The 21,079-nt window shown below is 46.0% G+C and overlaps 1 protein-coding gene across 2 annotated transcripts in view; it reads left to right on the forward strand.

Annotated features, from left to right (window-relative positions):
- Window positions 1-21,079, forward strand: part of LOC140416829 (protein argonaute-1) — a 227,517-nt gene that overhangs the window by 42,552 nt on the left and 163,886 nt on the right. The window contains exon 2 of one of the 2 annotated variants that reach the window (XM_072501154.1): window positions 11,495-11,681. In XM_072501154.1, the coding sequence (XP_072357255.1) occupies window positions 11,495-11,681 (187 nt within the window). The remainder of the gene's footprint in view (window positions 1-11,494; window positions 11,682-21,079) is intronic. The other variant, XM_072501155.1, reaches the window with a different exon arrangement.

Genomic DNA, 21,079 nt, shown 5'->3' on the forward strand with positions numbered 1-21,079 from the left:
ACTTCGGAAGCTGTGATGGTGGGTATGGATGAATTATGGGCTGCTGAGGCACTTGCCAGCGGATTGTTGGTTACCTGCTCGAACCGAGCATAGAATGCATTGAGTTCATCGGGGAGGGGTGCGCTGCTGCCAGAGATACTGTTCGACTTCGCTTTGTAGCCCGTTATGTTGTTTAGTCCTTGCCACAACCGCCGAGAGTCTGTGACTCTAGCTTGGTTTGATATTCTCTCTTGGCATCTCGGATGGCTCTGTGGAGGTCGTACCTGGATTTCTTGTATAGGTCAGGATCGTCTGTCTTGAACGCCTCAGATCTGTCCTTCAGTAGGGAGTCAATCTCGTGATTGAGCCATGGTTTCCTGTTGGGGAACGCACGTACTGCTTTCTTTGGCACGCAGTCGTCCACACATTTGCTGATGAAGTCTGTGATGGTGGTGGCAACTCATTTAAGTTGGTCGCTGAGTTCTTAAATATGGACCAGTCCACTGTCTCTAAGCAGTCACATAAGAGCTCTTCTGTCTCCTCGGACCAGCACTGCACAACCTTCTTAGCTGGATTCTCCCGCTTGAGTTTCTGCTTGTATGCCGGGAGAAGGAGCACCGTCTTATGGTCTGATTTCCCAAAGTGCGGTGGGGGGATGGAACGGTAGGCGCCCTTGATTTTTGAGTAGCAGTGGTCAAGAGTGTTGTCGCCTCTGGTTGGACAGGAGATGTGCTGGTGGAATTTTGGCAGTACACTCTTGAGGTTGGCCTTGTTGAAGTCTCCGGCCACGATGAACAAGGCCTCCGGGTAGTTCTGTTTCGCGTTGTTTATAACTGTGTATAGTTCGTCTAGCGCCTCCCTCACTTCTGTCTGGAGTGGGATGTAGACCGCTGTGATAATGGCTGAATGTACTTTGTGTGGATTTATAGATTGAAATAATGCTGAGGCATCTCTAAGAGGAACATTATTAAATATATTCCAGTTTTGTGTAATTTTTCAATCTGACTTTTTTTGCCCCAAGGCTGTATACCTGACACAAAATGTCTATTTTAAATATCAAGGGAATTTAAATTGTATAGACACCCAGGACTGAATTATACTGTCTTCAAATTAGTCAAATTTTATGGCACTTTCTGTAATTTTCCAAGTTGAAATGTTTTGTAATGTAGATATACAAATGTTATGAATAAGTATATAAGGAAAAGAACTCCTTGCCTTTGCTGCTCTTCAGCAACCTCGTAAAAAACAACTTTTGGAGTAGGTTTTTGGCCACATTCTCTGTTATCACCCGGTGCCTATTGCTTCAAGATTTTTATCTATTTAATATTTCTTCTCTTTTAGAAAACCCGTAGGCACACTTACTAATTTAAAGGTAAAAATCATTAGTATTTTTAAAGTTTAGAGTACCCAATTCATTTTTTCCAAATAAGGGGCAATTTAGCGTGGCCAAGCCACCTACCCTGCACATCTTCGGGTTGTGGGGGTGAAACCCACGCAGACACGGGGAGAATTTGCAAACTCCACACGGACAGTGACCCGAGGATGGGATTGACCCCGGGTCCCCAGCGCGATAGGCAGCAGTGCTAGCCACTGTGCCGCCCTACACATTAGTAGCAAGCTAAATGTTTTCTTCAAACAAAAGCGCATTATTTTAAATTGTTCTGCACATGGATTTTTTCATCTTTTAAAGCATGGAGGTGTTTTCTGTGCTCACTTGCTCTCCCCGACATTTTATTTCTCCTTAGACTCGAGTTCTTGCCTAAGGGGTGGTAATAAAAGGGTTTGTTAAATACATTGTTAACGGTTGCGAGTATCACAGGGATTTTAATGTGCAGAGACCAATGCAGCGTGTGAACTACTGCTCGGAGTCCCAAGCTGCTGCATTTCTAATGAAGAGCAGATTTTGCACCATTGAGTGAGCGCATTGTGTCTGAGGGACACATAGCCCCTGTCCCACTACTGAAATCTCCATAACAAAGTGTGAGTTTAGCTGCCTCTGCCATGGAGAGGTGAAGTATGTGCGACCTCTGTATCCAAGAGCTGTGAGGAAAAGAGAGTTCCACACTAGTCTGAAGCTATAAAGAGAAGCCATTTCTCCAGTGGCTGCCTCTGCTAACTGATTGTGTTTATTGGAAAATGCTCACTACAGTTTTGGCTGCAGTAGTTTAGTTTGTTTTAAAAACTTGCATCACAAATATTTTGGTAACTTTTGTGCATGTTGCCTTCTCAACGCCTTGCACTGATCCTACCAAGCAGGAAATTGAGCAGTGAATATTTAAATATTACAATCAATCTGGAGGCATTTTGTTCAGACTTTTGATAAATAAAAATGCTGGTTGAATCTTGACATTTTATCGGTTCATTCCTTCCAGACTGGAAGTTCAAAAATTCAAAATTCACAACTGTTCGAAGAACACAATTGAAGCCCAAGGATATTTTGAATTTTGTGTAATTTGTGCAGGTAGACTGGTTAAGGGGTTTCAAGATTCAAGTTGGGATGAGTGTGGCCCTATGTCTGTATTAACAGTTTTAGCCAGAGTGAGCCGCAAAGCAAAGTCACTGATTTCAGGCAAGGATGTGATTCTGACAAACAGAAGTGGGTGTTGCCTTGCTGATATTTTGCTGCAGGAGGTTCTGATTCCCCTCTGACCCAACGAAAATGACAGCCAACTAACACTGCTATAGTTATGGACTCCAAAATAGTGGCAGAGAGATAAATCTGTGCGGTTGCTGCATGAATGGAAACTGACCTCGTGTTTGAAGATAATGTAACTGAGATGCATTATGCATGTCAGGGTGGAGCCCGAGGGCTTTCCAGAAGGGTCCTTGCAAGTATGCAAGAAGATTCTAAGAGATTCACCGAGTACAATGTTTAACAGCTTGCATTTAAACGGTGCCTATAACTAGAAAACAAGTTTTGAGGAGTTTTGCAGGCATAAAGGGATAAAATTAAGGCTGAGCTAAAGAAGGAAATATTGGAGGTGAACAAAAATTTACATGAAAGAGATGGATTTTAAGGAGGGAATTAAAGGAGAAGAGAGAATACGAGGGGCTGAAGGAGGTAATTTGCATTTAAGAGATAACTCTTAAGGCCTCTGCATCAACCTCCATTAGTTTTACTGTGTAAACTAATCGATGTGTGCCACCATCATTCCCCCTCCAACAGCAACCCAAGCAAACCCACAACTGTAGCCATAAAACTGAATCCCTGCAGATACAGAGTGGAGTGGTGCAGAGAGTAATCTTTGAGACCTTTGACCAGCTATATACTCGACGACTCAAAGAAGGCATGTTTCGGGTGCTATTCATCTGCATTAAGGCGTAGCTATTCCAGTGTGTCAGCAGGTTTTTCGGCCTAGAAAGCAGGCAAGAATACATCAGAAACCATGTCAATTCCCAAAACAGTTTGGGCTTGGCTGTCCAAATTCTTAGGCGAAATCTCAGGACACCATTACCTGAAATAAACTCGGCGTGCCCCTATCCCTTAGCCCGTTACTCTATAATGGCTGCTTTTTACGGTACAAAAACCCACATGGCTCCTGGGAAATTACTCCCAACTGAAAAGAAGCACAAAGGTTCAACTTCGCAACTTCAAAATGAGAGACCAAGTCCTTCACTACACAACTCACTCATTCAAACTGAGCTATACCTATGCTCAGGGGAGTGTGATGGGGGGGGGGGGGGGGCGGTTTAAGTGGGCACACTCCATAAAATCTGGTCCTGTCTTATTTTCCAAATATTTTGGGTAAAGATCCTCAAGTATTAACGGAGGTTCTGACCAACTGAATCATCCCTCTAGACCCAAGTCTATTTCTAGACAATCAGCCAGTGGCAGGCCTCTAGCTTTGAGCAGCATAAAGATGACGTGGTACACTGCCAACACCCAAGCAGCAAACATCTAAACGTAGGTCACCAATCAGTCAGATTAATGTGTCCGCTTGTATTGGGCTGGACGCTGTTCCATAGGAAGTTTTGGAAAGCAGGGAGCATGCATCTAGAAAAATTAGCAACTCAGTACTCACCTAGGGCGGCATGTGGCGCAGTGGATAGCACTGGGACTGCGGCACTGACGTTCGGGGTTCGAATTCCGACCCTGGGTCACTGTCCGTGTGGAGTTTGCACATTCTCCCCATGTCTGTGTGGGTTTCACCCCCACAACCCAAAGATGTGCAGGTTAGGTGGATTGGCCACACTAAATTGCCCCTTAATTGGAAAAAAATAATTGGGTACTCTAAAAAAAATTTTAAACGCAGTACTCACCTATTTCATTGATTCATTTGGCAACAATCACTCCGAAGTCACCTCTAACCATCCCCTTAAATATAAAATGTATCCTGTTCATACTTGAGGGCATTTTGTTATCAGTCCCACTGGAGGTTTTTTGAGAGACCATACTACTGAGGAAGTGCCTCAGGCTAGTAGAAGGCAGGAGATTTTATTTCCGCTGCTCCAAAATCACTCTAAAAAGATGGGAGTTCCAGTTCCATTGTCCTTGAAGGCTAAACAAACATATCAAGAAGTTCCAAATGATCAATCTTGTGATTACCATTCAGGGAAGGTGCCTCCAGAGTTGAATCATGGTACCTATCACCTTTCAGCTCAGTATCTCATCTCAATGCCTTGAGCAAGCGGCTGTTATTGCTGCATATCTACACTTCAATAGATTGCAAAGTGATATATATATATACCCTTGTATTGGTTATAGTTTACATGGGGATGCTGCCCAAAAGTGAAGTGGTTGCTCAAACACTCTATTTTTCAGTGGACTTAACCTTCCTATAGATGCAAAATGTTGCAGATGCTGGAAATTTGAAGTAAAAACAGAAAATGCTGGGCCCATTTGCAGCAAATTTAGATGATGCCTGACAGAAGGTTATCTTAACAGGATTGAGAAGATTTTTGGTGTTAAAAGCAAAACAAAGACATTGCACCTCACGTCACTCACCCCACTTCATATACATTGAATTAAATGTTACAGTAAAATCTTTATTATCCAGCATGCATCAGGAATCTGATATTTACTGATGGAATACAGCGTGTACTGGTAGCATGAACTAATATGCAAGTACTCAGGAAGTACAAGAACAGCATTCTTTTTACTTCTAATCTTCAATAGTGCATTCACATAAAACATAGAATAATGCAGTAAATATGTGCAGGTTCAGGATAACTTCACGATTGTGTCCGGTTGGTAAAATAACTATTCGTAAAGGGAATATCAGAAATTCCAGTTGGTAGGCGGCACGGTGGTGTAGTGGTTAGCACTGCTGCCTATGGCACTGAGGATCCTGGTTCGATCCTGGCCCCGAATCACTGTCCATGTGGAGTTTGCACATTCTCCCCGTGTGGGTCTCACCCCCACAACCCAAAGATGTGTAGGTTATGTGGATTGGCCCTTAATTGGAAAAGAATAATTGGATACTCTCAATTTATTTTTAATGAAAAGAAATTCCAGTTGGTAGAGTGCCAGATAACACTGTTTACCACCTATTTTATATCTTTTGTCAAAAATATTGAGGGCTTCAGTGGCTGAGGATTGTGACGCACTATATATAAAAGAGATTATCTTGGAGGCTCGAGGCGCATGTACGGAGGGAGAACTGGAAAAGATGTAAAGTAAACGTAATAAATAACAAACATAGAAACTTTGGTAAAATTGCTAAGAATTTTTGATAAAGGTTGGTAATAGAATTGCAGGAATGGTGAGTGCTAATCACAATGCCTTGATCCTATGTTTGCATTGAGCTAGTGAATTTCACTTGAATCTGCAGGAGAGATGCCACATTTTGCCCGAATCCAGGTTAGAGAGCAAAACATTTGGTTGAAGTTCTCACACCTGATTGGCCCTGATTAATACCTGCTGAAAGTGTTGTGGGTTCCTGGTGAATTTGGACTTTTAATCTGACTGTCAAGTTTCATTATTAAAGGTTCTGATTTTTTTTTAACTGGTTTTTGCTTTGTTTGATTTCATCATTGCATAATTTGAACTGCTAGTTTACACTTTTATTAAGCATATCCCACGTTCGGATTATGTTGCATGTGTTCTGATTGCAGTTTTGCTTAAAACTCATAAATTCCATTGGGTTGATGATCAGGGTTTGATGTGGTAACCTCAGATGAACAGGGGGCGAAGAAGCTGACCCAATCCATTCCTGGATGTGCCTCAATCAGGGACCTTGTTCCAATTTATAACATTGTGTCAGTACAATTTGAATGATTACAGTCTAATGGCCAAAATTCTTATGAGAAACTTAAATTTACAGCTATGTGAAATATTCCAATTTCGAATTGGGACCATTGAAAGGTGCAAGAGTTTTCAAAATTAGGTCTTTACCTTATATACATTATGTAAGCCAATTTGTTTTGGTCATTCCAGTGTTGCATTGTGATAACAAAAAAAGCATCAGACAGGTTGTGGTGAACCACTGTAATCGGAGATGTAAGGTAGGACCTGCACTACAGGTTCGCCGGTAGCTCCTGCCGGCTGGCTCCGCCCACGGAGAACTGTATAAATATGCATGACCTCCAGTGCCCTGCCATTTCACCAGCTGCAGCAGGAGGCCACGCATCTGACTGCAATAAAGCCACAGTTGTACCCAATCTGCATCTTTGTGCAATTGGTTGCGCATTAATTTATTGCAGTCGGATGTTTCCACAGAATGGATATCAGAATCAAACCCGATCGCCTGCAGCTGGAACCGCACTCGCCCAACTCCAGAAAAGACTTTACTCACTGGCTAACATGTTTTGAGGCCTACATCAACGCTGCGGACCCCGCGCCAACGGAGGCTCAGAAGATAAATGTCCTGTACTCCAGACTGATATCCAGCATGTTCCCGTTGATCCAAGACGCTACGACTTAGGCAAAAGCAACGGAACTCCTTAAAGAACACTGTGCTCAGAAGGCGAACACGCTCTTCGCCAGGCATGTACTCGCCACCCGCTCGCAACAACCTGGTGAGTCCATCGAAGACTTCTGGCGAGCCCTAATTCCACTCGTCCGGGACTGTGACTGTCAGGCCGTTACGGCCGCTGAACACGCAAACCTCCTCATGCGCGATGCTTTTGTGAAGGGGATTGCGTCTGACCGCATCCGAGAACGATTACTGGAAGGGGCCACACTCGAACTGGCGGAGACGAAAACCTTGGCGCTCTCCATGACGGTCGCATCCCGTAATGTACAATCTTACCCCTCCCGCCACGCTACCCACCCTTCTACCCCCACCGGACCCCGACGACGACCTCGTCAGCTCGGGCCCTGCCTTCCCAATATGCCTGTGCCTCACGCCGATCCGTCGGTTCCCCGCTGCTACTTCTGCGGTCAACAGAAGCACCCCCGCCAACACTGCCCGGCCCACACTGCCGTTTGTAAATCCTGCAGTAAGAAGGGCCACTTCGCGGCTGTGTGCCAGGCCCGCGCAGTCGCTGCGATCGCGCCCGCTATCGCCCCCACCCCCACGCCAAACGCACAATGGAAGCCGCCACCTTCTCCTCCCGGGGACATGTCTGACCAATGGGTGCCTCCATCTTGTCCCCCTTCGGCCATGGGCGTCGCCATCTTGTCCCGACCCCGCAATGTGCACACCATGGGCGCCGCCATCTTGTCCTGACCCCGCAATGGGCGTCGCCATCTTGTCCCCCACAGGGTCTCCGGACATCCCGAGATCGGAACCGCACACGCTCGCCACCCGAAGCATCAGACGACTACCCACAGCTCGCTTCGATGACGCTGGACCAATCTCGCCCGCACAACCTGGCCACCGCGTCGACGACGGTGAAAATCAACGGCCACGCGACCTCGTGCCTGCTGGACTCCGGGAGCACCTAAAGCTTCGTTCACCCAGATACGTAAGGCGCTGCCCCCTCGCGGTCCACCCTGCCAATCAAAGGATCTCCCTAGCCTCCGGATCCCATTCCGTCCCGATCCGAGGCTTCTGTACAGTCACCCTTACTGTCCAGTGCGTAGAATTTAGTAACTTCAGCCTCTATGTTCTTCCTAATCTCTGCGTTGCACTCCTGTTGGGCCTGGACTTCCAGTGCAATCTCCAGAGCCTCACCTTCCAATTAGGCGGGCCCTTACCCCCCTTACCATTTGCGGCCTCGCAACCCTCAAGGTCGATACCCCCTCCCTTTTTGCCAATCTAACTCTACCACTTCCTTAGTGTCCCATTCGGCATCACAAATGGGGTCTCGGTCTTCCAAAGGGAGATGGACCGAATGGTCGACCAGTACGGTTTGCGGGCCACCTTTCCGCACTTAGATAATGTCACCATCTGCGGCCATGACCAGCAGGACCACGATGCCAACCTCGATAAATTCCTCCGCACTGCCACTCTTCTCAACCTGACCTATAACAAAGAGAAGTGTGTGTTCAGCACGACCCGGTTAGCCATTCTTGGCTATGTAGTCCAAAACGGACTTCTCGGGCCCGACCCCGACCGCATGCGCCCCCTCATGGAGCTTCCCCTCCCCCACTGTCCCAAGGCCCTCAAACGTTGCCTGGGGTTCTTTTCCTACTACGCCCAGTGGGTCCCAAACTATGCGGACAAGGCCCGCCCGCTCATTCAGTCCACCCAATTCCCTCTCGTGGCCAAGGCACAACACGCTTTCGCTCGCATCAGAGCAGACATCGCCAAGGCTGGGATGCGCGCAGTGGACGAGTCACTGCCTTTTCAAGTAGAAAGCGACGCTTCAGACGTCGCCCTTGCCGCCACTCTAAACCAGGCAGGTAGACGTGTGGCATTCTTTTCCCGCACCCTTCATGCCTCTGAAATTCAACACTTATCCGTCGAAAAGGAGGCCCAAGTTATCGTTGAAGCTGTGCGGCATTGGAGGCATTACCTGGCCGGTAAGAGATTCACTCTCCTCACTGACCAACGGTCGGTAGCCTTCATGTTCGATAACACACAGCGGGGCAAGATCAAAAATGATAAAATCTTGCGGTGGAGAATCGAGCCCTCCACCTATAATTACGAGATTTAATATTGCCCCGGTAAACTCAATGAGCCCCCAGACGCCCTCTCCCGAGGGACACGTGCCAGCGCGCAAGTGGACCAACTCCGGGCCCTACACGACAGCCTTTGTCACCCGGGGGCCACTCGATTGTACCATCTGATCAAAGCTCGCATCTGCTCTACTCCGTCGAGGAAGTAAGGACAGTCACCAGGGACTGCCAGGTCTGTGCGGAGTGCAAGCCGCACTTCTACCAGCCGGAACGTGCGTGCCTGGTGAAGGCTTCCCACCCCTTTGAACGCCTCAGCGTGGATTTCAAAGGGCCCCTCCACTCCACCGACCGTAACACGTACATTCTCAATGTGGTCGATGAGTACTCCAGATTCCCCTTCACCATCCCATGCCCCGATATGACATCTGCCACCGTCATCAAAGCCCTCAACACCATCTTCGCTCTGTTCGATTTCCCCGCTTACATCCACAGTGACAGGGGATCCTCAGTCATGAGCGATGAGCTGCGTCAGTTCCTGCTCAGCAGGGGTATAGCCTCCAGCAGGATGACCATCAACAACCCCGGGGAAACGGGCAAGTAGAACAGGAGAATGGGACGGATTGGAGGGCCGTTCAGCTGGCCCTAAGGTCCAGGAACCTCCCAGCCTCTCGCTGGCAGGAGGTCCTCCCTGACGCTCTACACTCCATCCGGTCACTATTGTGCACCGCCACTAATAACACACCCCATGAACGTGTTTTTACCTTCCCCAGGAAGTCCACATCCGGGGTGTCGATCCCGACTTGGCTCGCAGCTCCAGGACTGGTCCTTCTCCGTAGGCACGTCCGACTCCACAAGGCGGACCCCTTGGTGGACAGGGTTCGCCTGCTCCACGCCAACCCTCAATATGCCTACGTTGACGGCCACCAAGATACTGTCTCACTCAGAGACCTGGCACCGTCAGGCTCCACCCCAACACACTGCCCACCCATGCCCCCTCCCCCCACGCCGCCAACACTGACCCACCAGACCCCCCCCCCCCACACACACACACACAAGAGGACAAAGAGGACTTTGGCACGCTCCCAGAGTTCCCCGATGACTGGCCAGCATTAGCATCGGTGCCACCTCCACCACCGCCAGCACCGACTTCGCCGCCACCGTTACGCCGCTCCCAACAAAGCACCGGATCGGCTGAACCTTTGACGGACTCCGGACCGTCAACATGGACTTTTTCTTTTTTTCTTCTTAACACTGTACATAATTGCACTATTTGTATATAGTTTCACATCAGGGGGTGAATGTGGTGAACCACTGTAATAGATGTAAGGTAGGACCTGCACTACAGGTTCGCCGGTCGCCCCTGCCGGCTGGCTCCGCCCACGGAGAACTGTATAAATATGCATGACCTCCAGTGCCCTGCCATTTCGCCAGCTGCAGCAGGAGGCCACGCATCTGACTGTAATAAAACCACAGTTTTACCCAATCTGCGTCTTTGTGCAATTGATTGCGCATCGCAAGTCCAGTTAGATTTTCTTTTGTACACTAGTAAACTGTGGTGCACTGGATTTTTGAGGGTTTTGAACAGGATGCAGTGCTAGTGTTAGTGTGAAAAGGCTTTTGATACAGTGACTACAGATGGCGATTGATTATTTAGGTACCAAACTTGATCCATCTCTGAATCAACACTGTTTCAAATGAGTTAAGATTTTTACACTGATTCCGTTGTCTGATATGTGTTCTTCCCGATTATTGTTGCTGTTTTGGCTGTTGACCATTTTAGACAACAAGATGTATAGTTGCAATGACAAATTAATTAATTCTTCCAGAGTAAAGAAATAGGAACAGGAATAAGCTATTCGACCCCTCATACCTGCTCGACCATGAACTAGATCATGGACTAGATCATGGTTGACCTTCTAACCGGTGCCATCTTCTTGTTCTGTCCCCGTATCCGAAAATGCCATTGGTATTATAATCTGGGTGGCACGGTAGGACAGTGGTTAGCACTGGTGCTTCACAGCGCCAGGGACCCTGGGATTGATTCCTGGCTTTGGCCACTGTCTATACAGAGTCTGCACATTCTCCCCGTGTCTGCATGGGTTTCCTCCGGGTGCTACAGTTTCCTCCCACAAGTCCCGACAGACATGCTTGTTAGATGAATTGGACATTCTGAATTCTCCCTCAGTGTACCCGAACAGGCGCTGGAATGTGTCGACTAGGGGATTTTCACAGTAATTTCATTGCAGTGTTAATGTAAGCCTACTTGTGACACTAATAAAGATTATTATCTATCAATCTCTGCTTTGAACATATCGATGACAAGAGTGTCCACAGCCCTCTGGACGAGTTACCTTTCTGACTCGGCGTATATACTAGTTTGCAGTGATAGTATTAAAGGAGTCACCAACGCCAGTAGGGAAACAGCCAATTTAATGCTTCTGTAGTAACGGTTTGTGACTTATCAGTTTGATTCTCTTGTGAAATTGTGGTTTACTTGATAACATGCTCTCTATTTATAAGATATGTCTGCAAACTCAACACATTGTTAACTTTTCTTTCATATCTTTTCAGCAGCAGTTGGCCCATATGTGCCACCTCTGCAGCAAGTGTTCCAGGCACCACGACGACCTGGGATAGGAACAATAGGCAAGCCAATAAAACTACTAGCCAACTACTTCGAAGTCGATATTCCAAAAATCGATGTTTACCATTACGAGGTGGATATAAAGCCCGACAAATGCCCAAGGAGAGTAAACAGGTACCATTCGGTCTATCCGATAATCCTATTGTGTCAAGACTAAGAGCAGCTTTTGCACTTTTGGCAATACAGGTTGCAGTCACTGTTACATTAATGTCTAATTCCCTTTGAGAACAATTTAAATTTGTTAAATGCCATGATATAAGCTCAAGTACATTTTATTGCAGTTATAATAAATCAAACAGAATTGTTGTCCTGTAAAATAATCTTTAAAGGTGGTCCAGCAGTACAATAGATTGTTTGTCTCCTGGCCATACATTCACCATTTTTTCACACATTTTTAAGCATTAACAAGTGCACACAGCTTTCCAAATAATTAAATTCCAAGTTTTAGAACCTGAATTTGTTGTTTTTTCAACTTGCCTAGTATTTTGGAGTTATCACTTAATAAAACGCAAGCCTAGTAGCCCCATAATCAAACTTGGAATTTCTCCCTCTACTGGTCATTTATGAACAACATTAACAGCAAGCGAAAAGACGTCAGTGTCTTTTCTTGAGCTCCATACAGATTCTGACCAATGCCAAATGCACTTACACACCAGCATAACATTGGAATTAATGACTTACGGTGGCATGATGTAAGAGGAGGATGCACACGAGGTGGCTCCCACTGGAAAGCTAATATCTTTGACCTCTTTTCTGGCAGCACAAACCATTTACTTTTCAAAGACCCTTGTAATTTAGAAAATAGAGCCTCTACCTTTCTGAGGTGCTCAGGAGAGACAACATGAAGAAGGATTTGAACCAAGGTCCGTCGACGGTTTCTGAAACCTCACAGGATTCTTCTGGAAGAAAGGTGGCGGGGTGGGTTCTCCCTTTCTGACCACACTATCGGCCGAAGATCTCCTTAGCATTTTGGTGAGCGAACTAGAGAAACACCATCAAATTATGGCAGTAGATCTTAAAAGATCGATTGAATAGGCCGTGATCCCCATTTGTTTGACCTTGGAAAGCACAAATAAGACCGCCGGGGCTCATGGAGCCACAATTAAAGGCATTGAGGCAGCATTAACGGACCATAATGATCGGATCACCTCTCTGGACGCAGATCTTACTTCGGTGGTCGAATGTAACGAGTCACTGAAGGCCAAACTGAGTGACCTGGAAATTAGACCCAGGAGGCAGAACATTCACATTGTGGGGTTGCTGGAGGGGACAGAGGGCTACACCCCTGACTGAATGTTTTTCGGGCATGTTCTGCAAGATGGTGGGTGAGGGTGTACGTACATAACCCCCCCCCCCCCCCCCCAACTGGAATTAAGTTGGGCCCATCACTCTCTCCGAACACGTTCTTCACTGGGCTCGTGAGCATCGAGGAATCAAATGGGAGGGTCACTCCATCAGGCTGTACCAAGATCTGAGTGCGGAGCTGGCAAAACGAAGAGTTGCTTTTAACAGAATGAAAGCCATCTTGTATAAAAATGGAGTCAGTATCGGAATGGTTTACCCAGCTCGCCTTTTGGTGACTGTTGGGGAAAAGGACCGCTTTTTTTTTTTTGATATGCCGGAAGATGCAGGCCCTTTGAAAGCTCAAATTGGGCACTGTTTAATCTATTTTATGGCCCTGTGGATGGGCACTCATGTTTTTTCATATTTGGAGTTAGGGTATGCTCACAACTCCTTTTGTTAAATTTGAGCGTTTCCTGTTATTCGGTCTAACTTTTAAATTTTTTATTGTTCTCTTCCTCTTTTCATCATTGATGTTGGACACGATAATTAAACATGAATGTGGCGTTGTAAACTGGGTAAGGTCTTTTCCTGTTGGGAGTCTCCCTGCTAACAAAGGGGTTAGTTAATGGGAGTGGAGATGGAGAGTTTTCTGCAGTTCTTCGCAATAGTCTGTGAGCTTAGAATGTGCAGTTAGTTATGTTTTGTTAACTGTATGTTTTGGGGTGGGCAGCACGGTGGCGCAGTGGTTAGCATTGTGCCTCACGGCGCCGAGGTCCCAGGTTCGATCCCGGCTCTGGGTCACTGTCCGTGTGGAGTTTGCACATTCTCCCAGTGTTTGCGTGGGTCTCGCCCCCACAACCCAAAGATGTGCAGGGTAGGTGGATTGGCCATGCTAAATTGCCCCTTAATTGGAAAAAATGAATTGGGTACTCTAAATTTATATTTTAAAAACCTGCAGATTTTGGGATACGTTTTTTTTGTTATTGTTTCAATTTGGCATTGTTGAGTTGGGGGGGGGCGGGTTTTTTTTGTGTTAGTTTGCTGTCTGTGGGTTCTCCTTTGTCGAGTCATGTGCCTTGGCTCGGGGGCTGTCTTAGGTGGATTTCTTTACCGTTTCAGTGTCCCTTTTTGGTATCTGTCTTTGGGAATGGCTGATTCCAGATTAAGGAGTGGTGGGAGACCCCTAATTCGTTTTGACACCTGGAATGTTCAGGGTCTGAATGGCCCAGTAAAACATTCAAGGGCATTCACCCATCTTAGCCCATACTCCGATGATATTTTCTTGCAGGAAACCCACTTGCGTGTCAAGGACCAGACCACGCCGGGCAGGTTTTTCACTCCAGTTTTAATGGCAGGGCCAGGGGGACGGCAATTTTAATTAATGAGAGAGTTTAGTTCTCCTCCAGATTATAGCCGACCCCATTGGCCGTTGATTAATGTTTGTAGCTCACTGGTGAACACTCCAGTAGTCATGGTTGACGTTTATGCCCCTAACTGGGGAGACACAAATTTTATGAATTCTCTCTGAAACTCTCCCCAACCTTGACACACACCAGCTGATTTTTAAGAGGCGACCTGAACTGTGTTTTGGACACTAAATTGGATCGTTCCAAACCCAAATCTCTTGTCCCATCTGGGATGGCCAGGGCTCTGTCCTCTTTTATGGCACAGATGGCAGGAGGGGAGTGCTGAAGACAACGAGGTTGGAGAAGCAGTGGCTGATGGACTCCTTGCTAGAGGTGAACTACCAATACTCGCTTCATTCTACTCCGGAGCTACTCGCAGACAGGAAAAAGTACAGACCCAGTTCGAGCTGGTGTCCACTGGTAAGGCTGTTGGGTCAGTTACAGCCCTCCAGAGGTACCTTTTATTTTTTTGTTTTTTTAAATAAATTTCGTGTATCCAATTATTTTTTTCCAATTAAGGGGCAATTTAGCGTGACCTGTCCACCTAATATGCACATCTTTGGGTTGTGGGGTGAAACCCGCACAGACACGGGGAGAATGTGCAAACCCCACACGGACAGTGACCCAGGGCTGGGATTAAACCCGGGTCCTCAACACCGTAGGCAACAATGCTAACCACTGTGCCACCGTGCTGCCTAGGGGTACCTTTTATGAGCACGGGGAGAAGGCCAGTCATCTGGCTCATCAACTCAAGACCGCAAGCAGCCTCTTGTGAGATCCGTAGGATACACAATAAGGTCAGTAATCTTGTTTCTGCCTCTCTTCCAGGCCAACTGGGGGGGGATGGATCCCTGGCGCTTTCTGCATCCAAACGATAAGGATTTTTTTTTGTTTTTTCACATGTTCATCATGTGTATTCCCGCATTGTTTTTTTTACTTTTGTTGGGCTGTCCTCCCTTCGTGGTTCAACTGGGTACTCATCAATTATTATCTCCGACCAAGGTCCACACTTTGTCGACTACTGTTAGAGTCTGACCCTGTGCAGCGTCCATCCTGGAGACTAGACACCACTCTGCGACACTCTTGTTCCTGCCCCTCTCCAGGTCAATGCAGCTTTCAGATCTTATTACTGCGACCTGTATAAGGCTGATCCCCTTGCAGATAAATTGATCATGGCTGACTTTTTGGGTGGCCTGCACATCCCGACTGTTGAGGTGGGCAAGAGCTGTAGTTGGATTCCCCGTTCTGCCCGGACGAGATTTTAAAAGATATTTGACTGATGCAACGGGGCCTGATGGCTTCCCGTTCGTGTTTCACAAAGAATTCTTGGAACAACTTGTACCCGTAATATTGGATATGTTCAATGACTCACTGTCTTGGGGGTCATTGCCTCTGACCCTCACTCAAGCCTCTATTTTCTTGCTCCTTAAGGTGGGCAGGAACCCAGCCAAGTGCAGCTAAAAGCCATCGCATTTTTAAACACGAATGTTAAGCTTCTGGCTAACATCGTGCCGCTCTGGCTCCTGCCTCCCAGGTATAATTTTAGAGGATGAAACGGGCTTTGTGAAGGGCTGACAGTTGTCGGCCAATACACTGCACCTTTTAAACAATATTCTTTCCCCGTGCCCAGCACCAAGCCTGAGGTCATAATATCTCGATGCTGAAAAAAATGTTTGAACGGGTGGAATGGGAATATCTGTTTGAATTCCTGGGAGATTTGGATTTGTCTATAATTTTGTCTCCTGGATCTGTTTGTTGTATAATGCCCCTACTGCCAACATTTGCACAAACACTCTACACTATTACGTCCCCTTGTGCAGGGGCACTAGACAGGCCTGCCTTCTTTCCCCAGTACTGTTTGCTTGGCAATAGAGCCACTTTCTAAAGCGTTGAGAGCCTCTGATCAATGGAGGGGTATTTGCCATGAAGGGGTGGAACATCAGGTATTGCTTTAGGCAGATAACCTACTGGTGTACATTATGGACTCAACTCCCTCCATAGACAACGTAATGAAGCTTAATACATTTGTCTCCTTCTCCGGTTACAAATTGAATTTAGGCAAGAGTGAATATTTTCCAGTGAAAATAGCTCATTACCGTTCCAATACCAGAAGTGAAACTACTGGAGCCTGATCAAAATGTCAGAGCAGATCTACAGAGGTGGAACAATCTCCCTCTGTTTCTCGTAGGTAGGGTGCAAGTCTATGGCGGGTGGCACAGTGGTTAGCACTGTTGCTTCACAGCGCCAGGGTCCCATGTTCGATTCCCGGCTTGGATCACTGTCTGTGCGGAGTCTGCACGTTCTCCCCGTGTCTGCATGGGTTTCCTACGGCTTCCTTCCACAAGTTCAAAGACATGCAGGTGAGGTGGAGTGGCCACGCTAAATTGCCCCTTGCTGTTCAAAAAAAAGGTTTGGGTGGGGTTACTGGGTTACGGGGATCAGGTGGAGGTAGGGGCTTACATAGGGTGTTCTTTCCAAGGGCCGGTGCAGACATGGTGGGCCATATGGTCTCCTTCTGCACCGTACATTCTGTGATAACCCCCCTCTATGATCCAAACAGCTATATTGAATGTACTTCCTAGATTTTTATATTTGTTTCAATGTATCCCCATTTTCTTTGCCCAAGTCCTTTTTTATTACGGTTAAAAAATTGAATTTTGAGAGTTGGGTGGGTAAGAGTCCCAGAATCCGCAGTGTTCTGCCCCAAAGAGATAGGCGGGCGGGAGTCTTGGCTCTCCCACATTTTTTGTTTCATTATTGGGCTGCTAACATCCAAAAGGTTTTGCGGTGGATTAGTGACCCCGATTCTATTGGGGGCAGAATGGAGGCTCATTGATGCACTACATTCGTGCCATATTTACTGTACCACTACCCTCCTCTCCTACTAGATTTTCCTCAGATATGGTGCTGGTCTCCTCCGTCAGGATTTGGAAACCGTTTTGGCAGCACTTTCAGCTCTTTTCTCTGTCTTCTGTAACAATCACCTCTTCTTATCGTCTGGTTTGGACCCTTCATTTAAATCTTGGAAGGCAAAGGGACTTCAGCATTTTGGGGACCTATTTGTCGAGGGGGATTTACCAGTTTTGGGGAGCTGGGTGACAAATTTCAGTCACCCAGTTCTAGCCTCTTCGTTATTTTCAGATTTGTGACTCTTCTAGTAAGGTTTTTCCTTCCTTTCCTTTGGTCCTGCCTTCCTCCTTGCTGAAGAAGGTTTTATCATTGGCTCAACCTGGCAAGCTGTCGATCTCCAAACTATATGGCTATATTCTTTTGTCGGACCTGCCCCATTGGATGCGTGAGGGCAAAATGGGAGAGGGAGCTGGGTACTGTGCTTACGCATGAGGATTGGAGGGAGGCCCTCTACAGGGTCAACTCCATGTCCTCTTGTGCCTGGTTAAGTTTGATTCAGTTCAAAGTGTTATACAGGACGCACTTGACCAAGCCAAAGATGAGTGGGTTTTTCCTAAATGTAGAGGACAGATGTGATTGTTGTTCGCTTGCCCCAGCTAACCATGCATGTAGGTTTTTGTCTTTCCCCAAACTTGCCAGCTTCTGAGTTTCCATTTTCAACACCATATTGAAGATTCTTCGGGTGGTTCTCGAGCCACGTCCATTGGTAGTCATTTTTGGGGTCCCACTCTCACCGGCGTTTCACTCTGGGGTGAGGACGAATGTTATCGCCTTTGCCTCACTGGTAGCCCGGAGGCGAATATTGCTGAGCTGGAGGCCTCCCATCCCGCCCAGTGCTTCTGCCTGACTGGGCAATTTAATGACATTCTTGCACTTAGAAAAAAATAAATATACCATCAGGGGGTCGGTGGGGAAGTTGTACCTGAAATGGCAACCTTTTATTCCCTTTTGAGGATCTAGACACAGTCAGCTGTTAGGAGATTTAGTTATAGTATTTAAGTTTTAGTTTGTGTTTTTTTAAATTTGGGATTTGTTTGTAATGTGTTTTTTTTTACTTTGTACCCTTGCATCTTCGTTGGTTGATTGTTATTATAAAACTTCAATAAATATACTTTTTTAAAAATTGGAATTGATGTATGTATTATTTATCGTTCCCTGATCATGTAAAATTCAACTCTACAAATGTATTTGAAAATTCATTCCCTGATGGCAGCATATCATGATTGTTTATTTTCAGAGGATTAGAAAAATGTAAGTGGAATGGTAATTTATTCAAGAAACATGTTTGTTGCCAAAAGGCTGCACTGAAGTGTAACCTGCATCAGAAAATTCATATAAAGGCTGAGTAATCATGTTTAAAAACATGTGGCAATAATGTAGCAACAAATATAGACAAATTCAGCAGCTAACCGGGAAGTGGTGGACGGGATATTAAAATAATAATTGAATTAAAATTGCAAACCAATATCTACACCATTCCTACATTACAGGCATTGAAGTACATACATATTTACAATGTGCAGGGGTAGAGGGCGAAGGCACTAAATCATGACGTTCGTCTGGAGAGGGTCTCGACACAATGGACTCAATGGCCTCCTTTTGCACGTAACATTTCTGTGATTCTAAGATTTCATCATTTAAGTACTTCATAGAGGACCCAAATCATGCAGGGAATAGGGCTACATTGGTTTTATGTAAAATAATAACACTTCATATTAGACTTTTTTGAGGTTTTCTGCAAAAGAAATTAGTCAAATAACGTTCAGCAACAAGTTTGGAAATTGAGAAGTCAAGTGGCTTCGAAGAGGATTAAGAATAGTTAAAGATACTGTAGTGGAACCTAAATTATTCAATTTAATTGCATGGTGCTTCATGTCAGTAGCGATATAAATGTATTTGTAATCTGTTGGTGTTAAAAATAATTTCCTATCTAAAAAAAATCTCCTTATTAACTGTGCTACACTTTTAAAACTGGCTGATTAGAAACCGGTTTTAGCAGTTTCAAAATGTCCAGTGGAGCTGTGTCGAACAGCATTTCACACCAAGTCATAGAGATATTCGACCAAAAGCTTTTAATAATAATCTTTATTATTGTCACAAATAGGGCAGCGCGGTGGCGCAGTGGTTGGCATTGCTGCCTCACGGCGCCGAGATCCGAGGATCGATTCCGGCTCTGGGTCACTGTCCATGTGGAGTTTGCACATTTTCCCTGTGTTTGCGTGGGTTTTGCCCCCACAACCTAAAGATGTGCAGGGTAGGGGGACTGGCCATGTTAAACTCCACCCAAAATTGCTGCTTCCACTATTTCATAGAATTTACAGTGCAGAAGGAGGCCATTCGGCCCATCGAGTCTGCACCGGCCCTTGGAAAGAGCACCCTACTTAAGCCCACACCTCCACCCTATCCCCAGAACCCAGTAACCCCACCTAACCTTTTTGGATACTAAGTTGCAATTTAGCATGGCAAATCCACCTAACCTGCACATCTTTGGACTGTGGGAGGAGACTGGAGCACCCGGAGGAAACCCATGCAGACACTGGGAACGTGCAGACTCCGCACAGACAGTGACCCAAGCCGGGAATCGAACCTGGAACCCTGGAACTGTGAAGCAACTGTGCTACCGTGCTGCCCTACAGAGCTCCAATTTAAATCAAATTTGAAAGTTTAGTCTAAAAATCACAAGTGTAGTGTCTTGGGTCAGGGTTTAGAGAACCCCAAAGTGTATCATGGAGTTCACCTGACCCACAACTTTTAATGTTGGTATGGGGAGCACACTGCCCACTCAACAAGTGTGGTATTTCAGAAAGGGAAAAGTTTTTTTTAAAGCAAAACAATGTTTATTCTATGAACTCAAGTTTACCTTTTTACAACAAACAGTGAATATCTTACCAACCATTAATTCAAAGATAACCCCCAAAGAATACAACACTAAGTAATCTGTATGCTCTCCTTTTACACCCAAAAGACTTAACAAACCTTTAAACAGAAGCACATCAGAGTTTACATTCAATACTGAAAACATTTATAATTCTGAATTCACCAAATGATTAAGAGATAGTCCTTCATGGCAGAGAGATCAACAGTACAGCTGCTTTGTCTGACTTCAGCTGCAACACACTGAAAAACGAAACCAAAATGACAGACACACCCAAGCTTTTCTCAAAGTGAAACTAAAAAGCAGAACCAGAGCTCAGCTCCATCCACACTCTGACATCACTGCAGTAACATGAGCAGTCAAACATTTCTTAAAGAGACATTCTCATGACAGTAGGAAATTCAGAAAATAATGTGGTTACGTTTGGGGGAAAAGTGATTTATCTTCGCAATACTAATAATTTTGCACTTTCTTGTATCTAAATCAATCTGTACCAGATGAATCTGCCACTTTTCAAATTAACAATAAAACACCCAGGGTCCCCATTGCTATTCAGTCATTGCTATTATCCCACTTCCTACGGTATGATGTTATCTCTCTTGTCACAGATACCTAGGATGACATATATGGTGCTATAAGGAACACATGTTCTAGCAACAGTGGATCTTAGAATCCTAGAATCTCTAGTGTAGAAGGGAGACTATTCGGCCGATCGAATCTGCACCCACCCTCTGAAAGAGCACCCGACCTAGGCCCACTCCCCTGCCCTATCCCTGCAACACCACCTATCCTTTTTGGACACTAGGGAGAAATTTAGCATGGCCAATCACCTAACTTGTGCATCTTTGTGGAAGGAAACCGGAGCACCCGGAGAAAACCCAGGGAGAACGTGCAAACTCCACACAGACAGTCAACCAAGGTCATAATCGAACCTGGGTCCCTGCCACTGTGAGGCAGCGCTGCTAGCCACTGTGCCTCCATGCTGCAAGCCACAAGTCTACTTCACACACATTCAGCCTTAAGGGGCAGCAGGGTAG

Source organism: Scyliorhinus torazame, chromosome 1 (assembly GCF_047496885.1).
Source record: "Scyliorhinus torazame isolate Kashiwa2021f chromosome 1, sScyTor2.1, whole genome shotgun sequence".
Classification (NCBI taxonomy): Eukaryota; Metazoa; Chordata; class Chondrichthyes; order Carcharhiniformes; family Scyliorhinidae; genus Scyliorhinus; species Scyliorhinus torazame.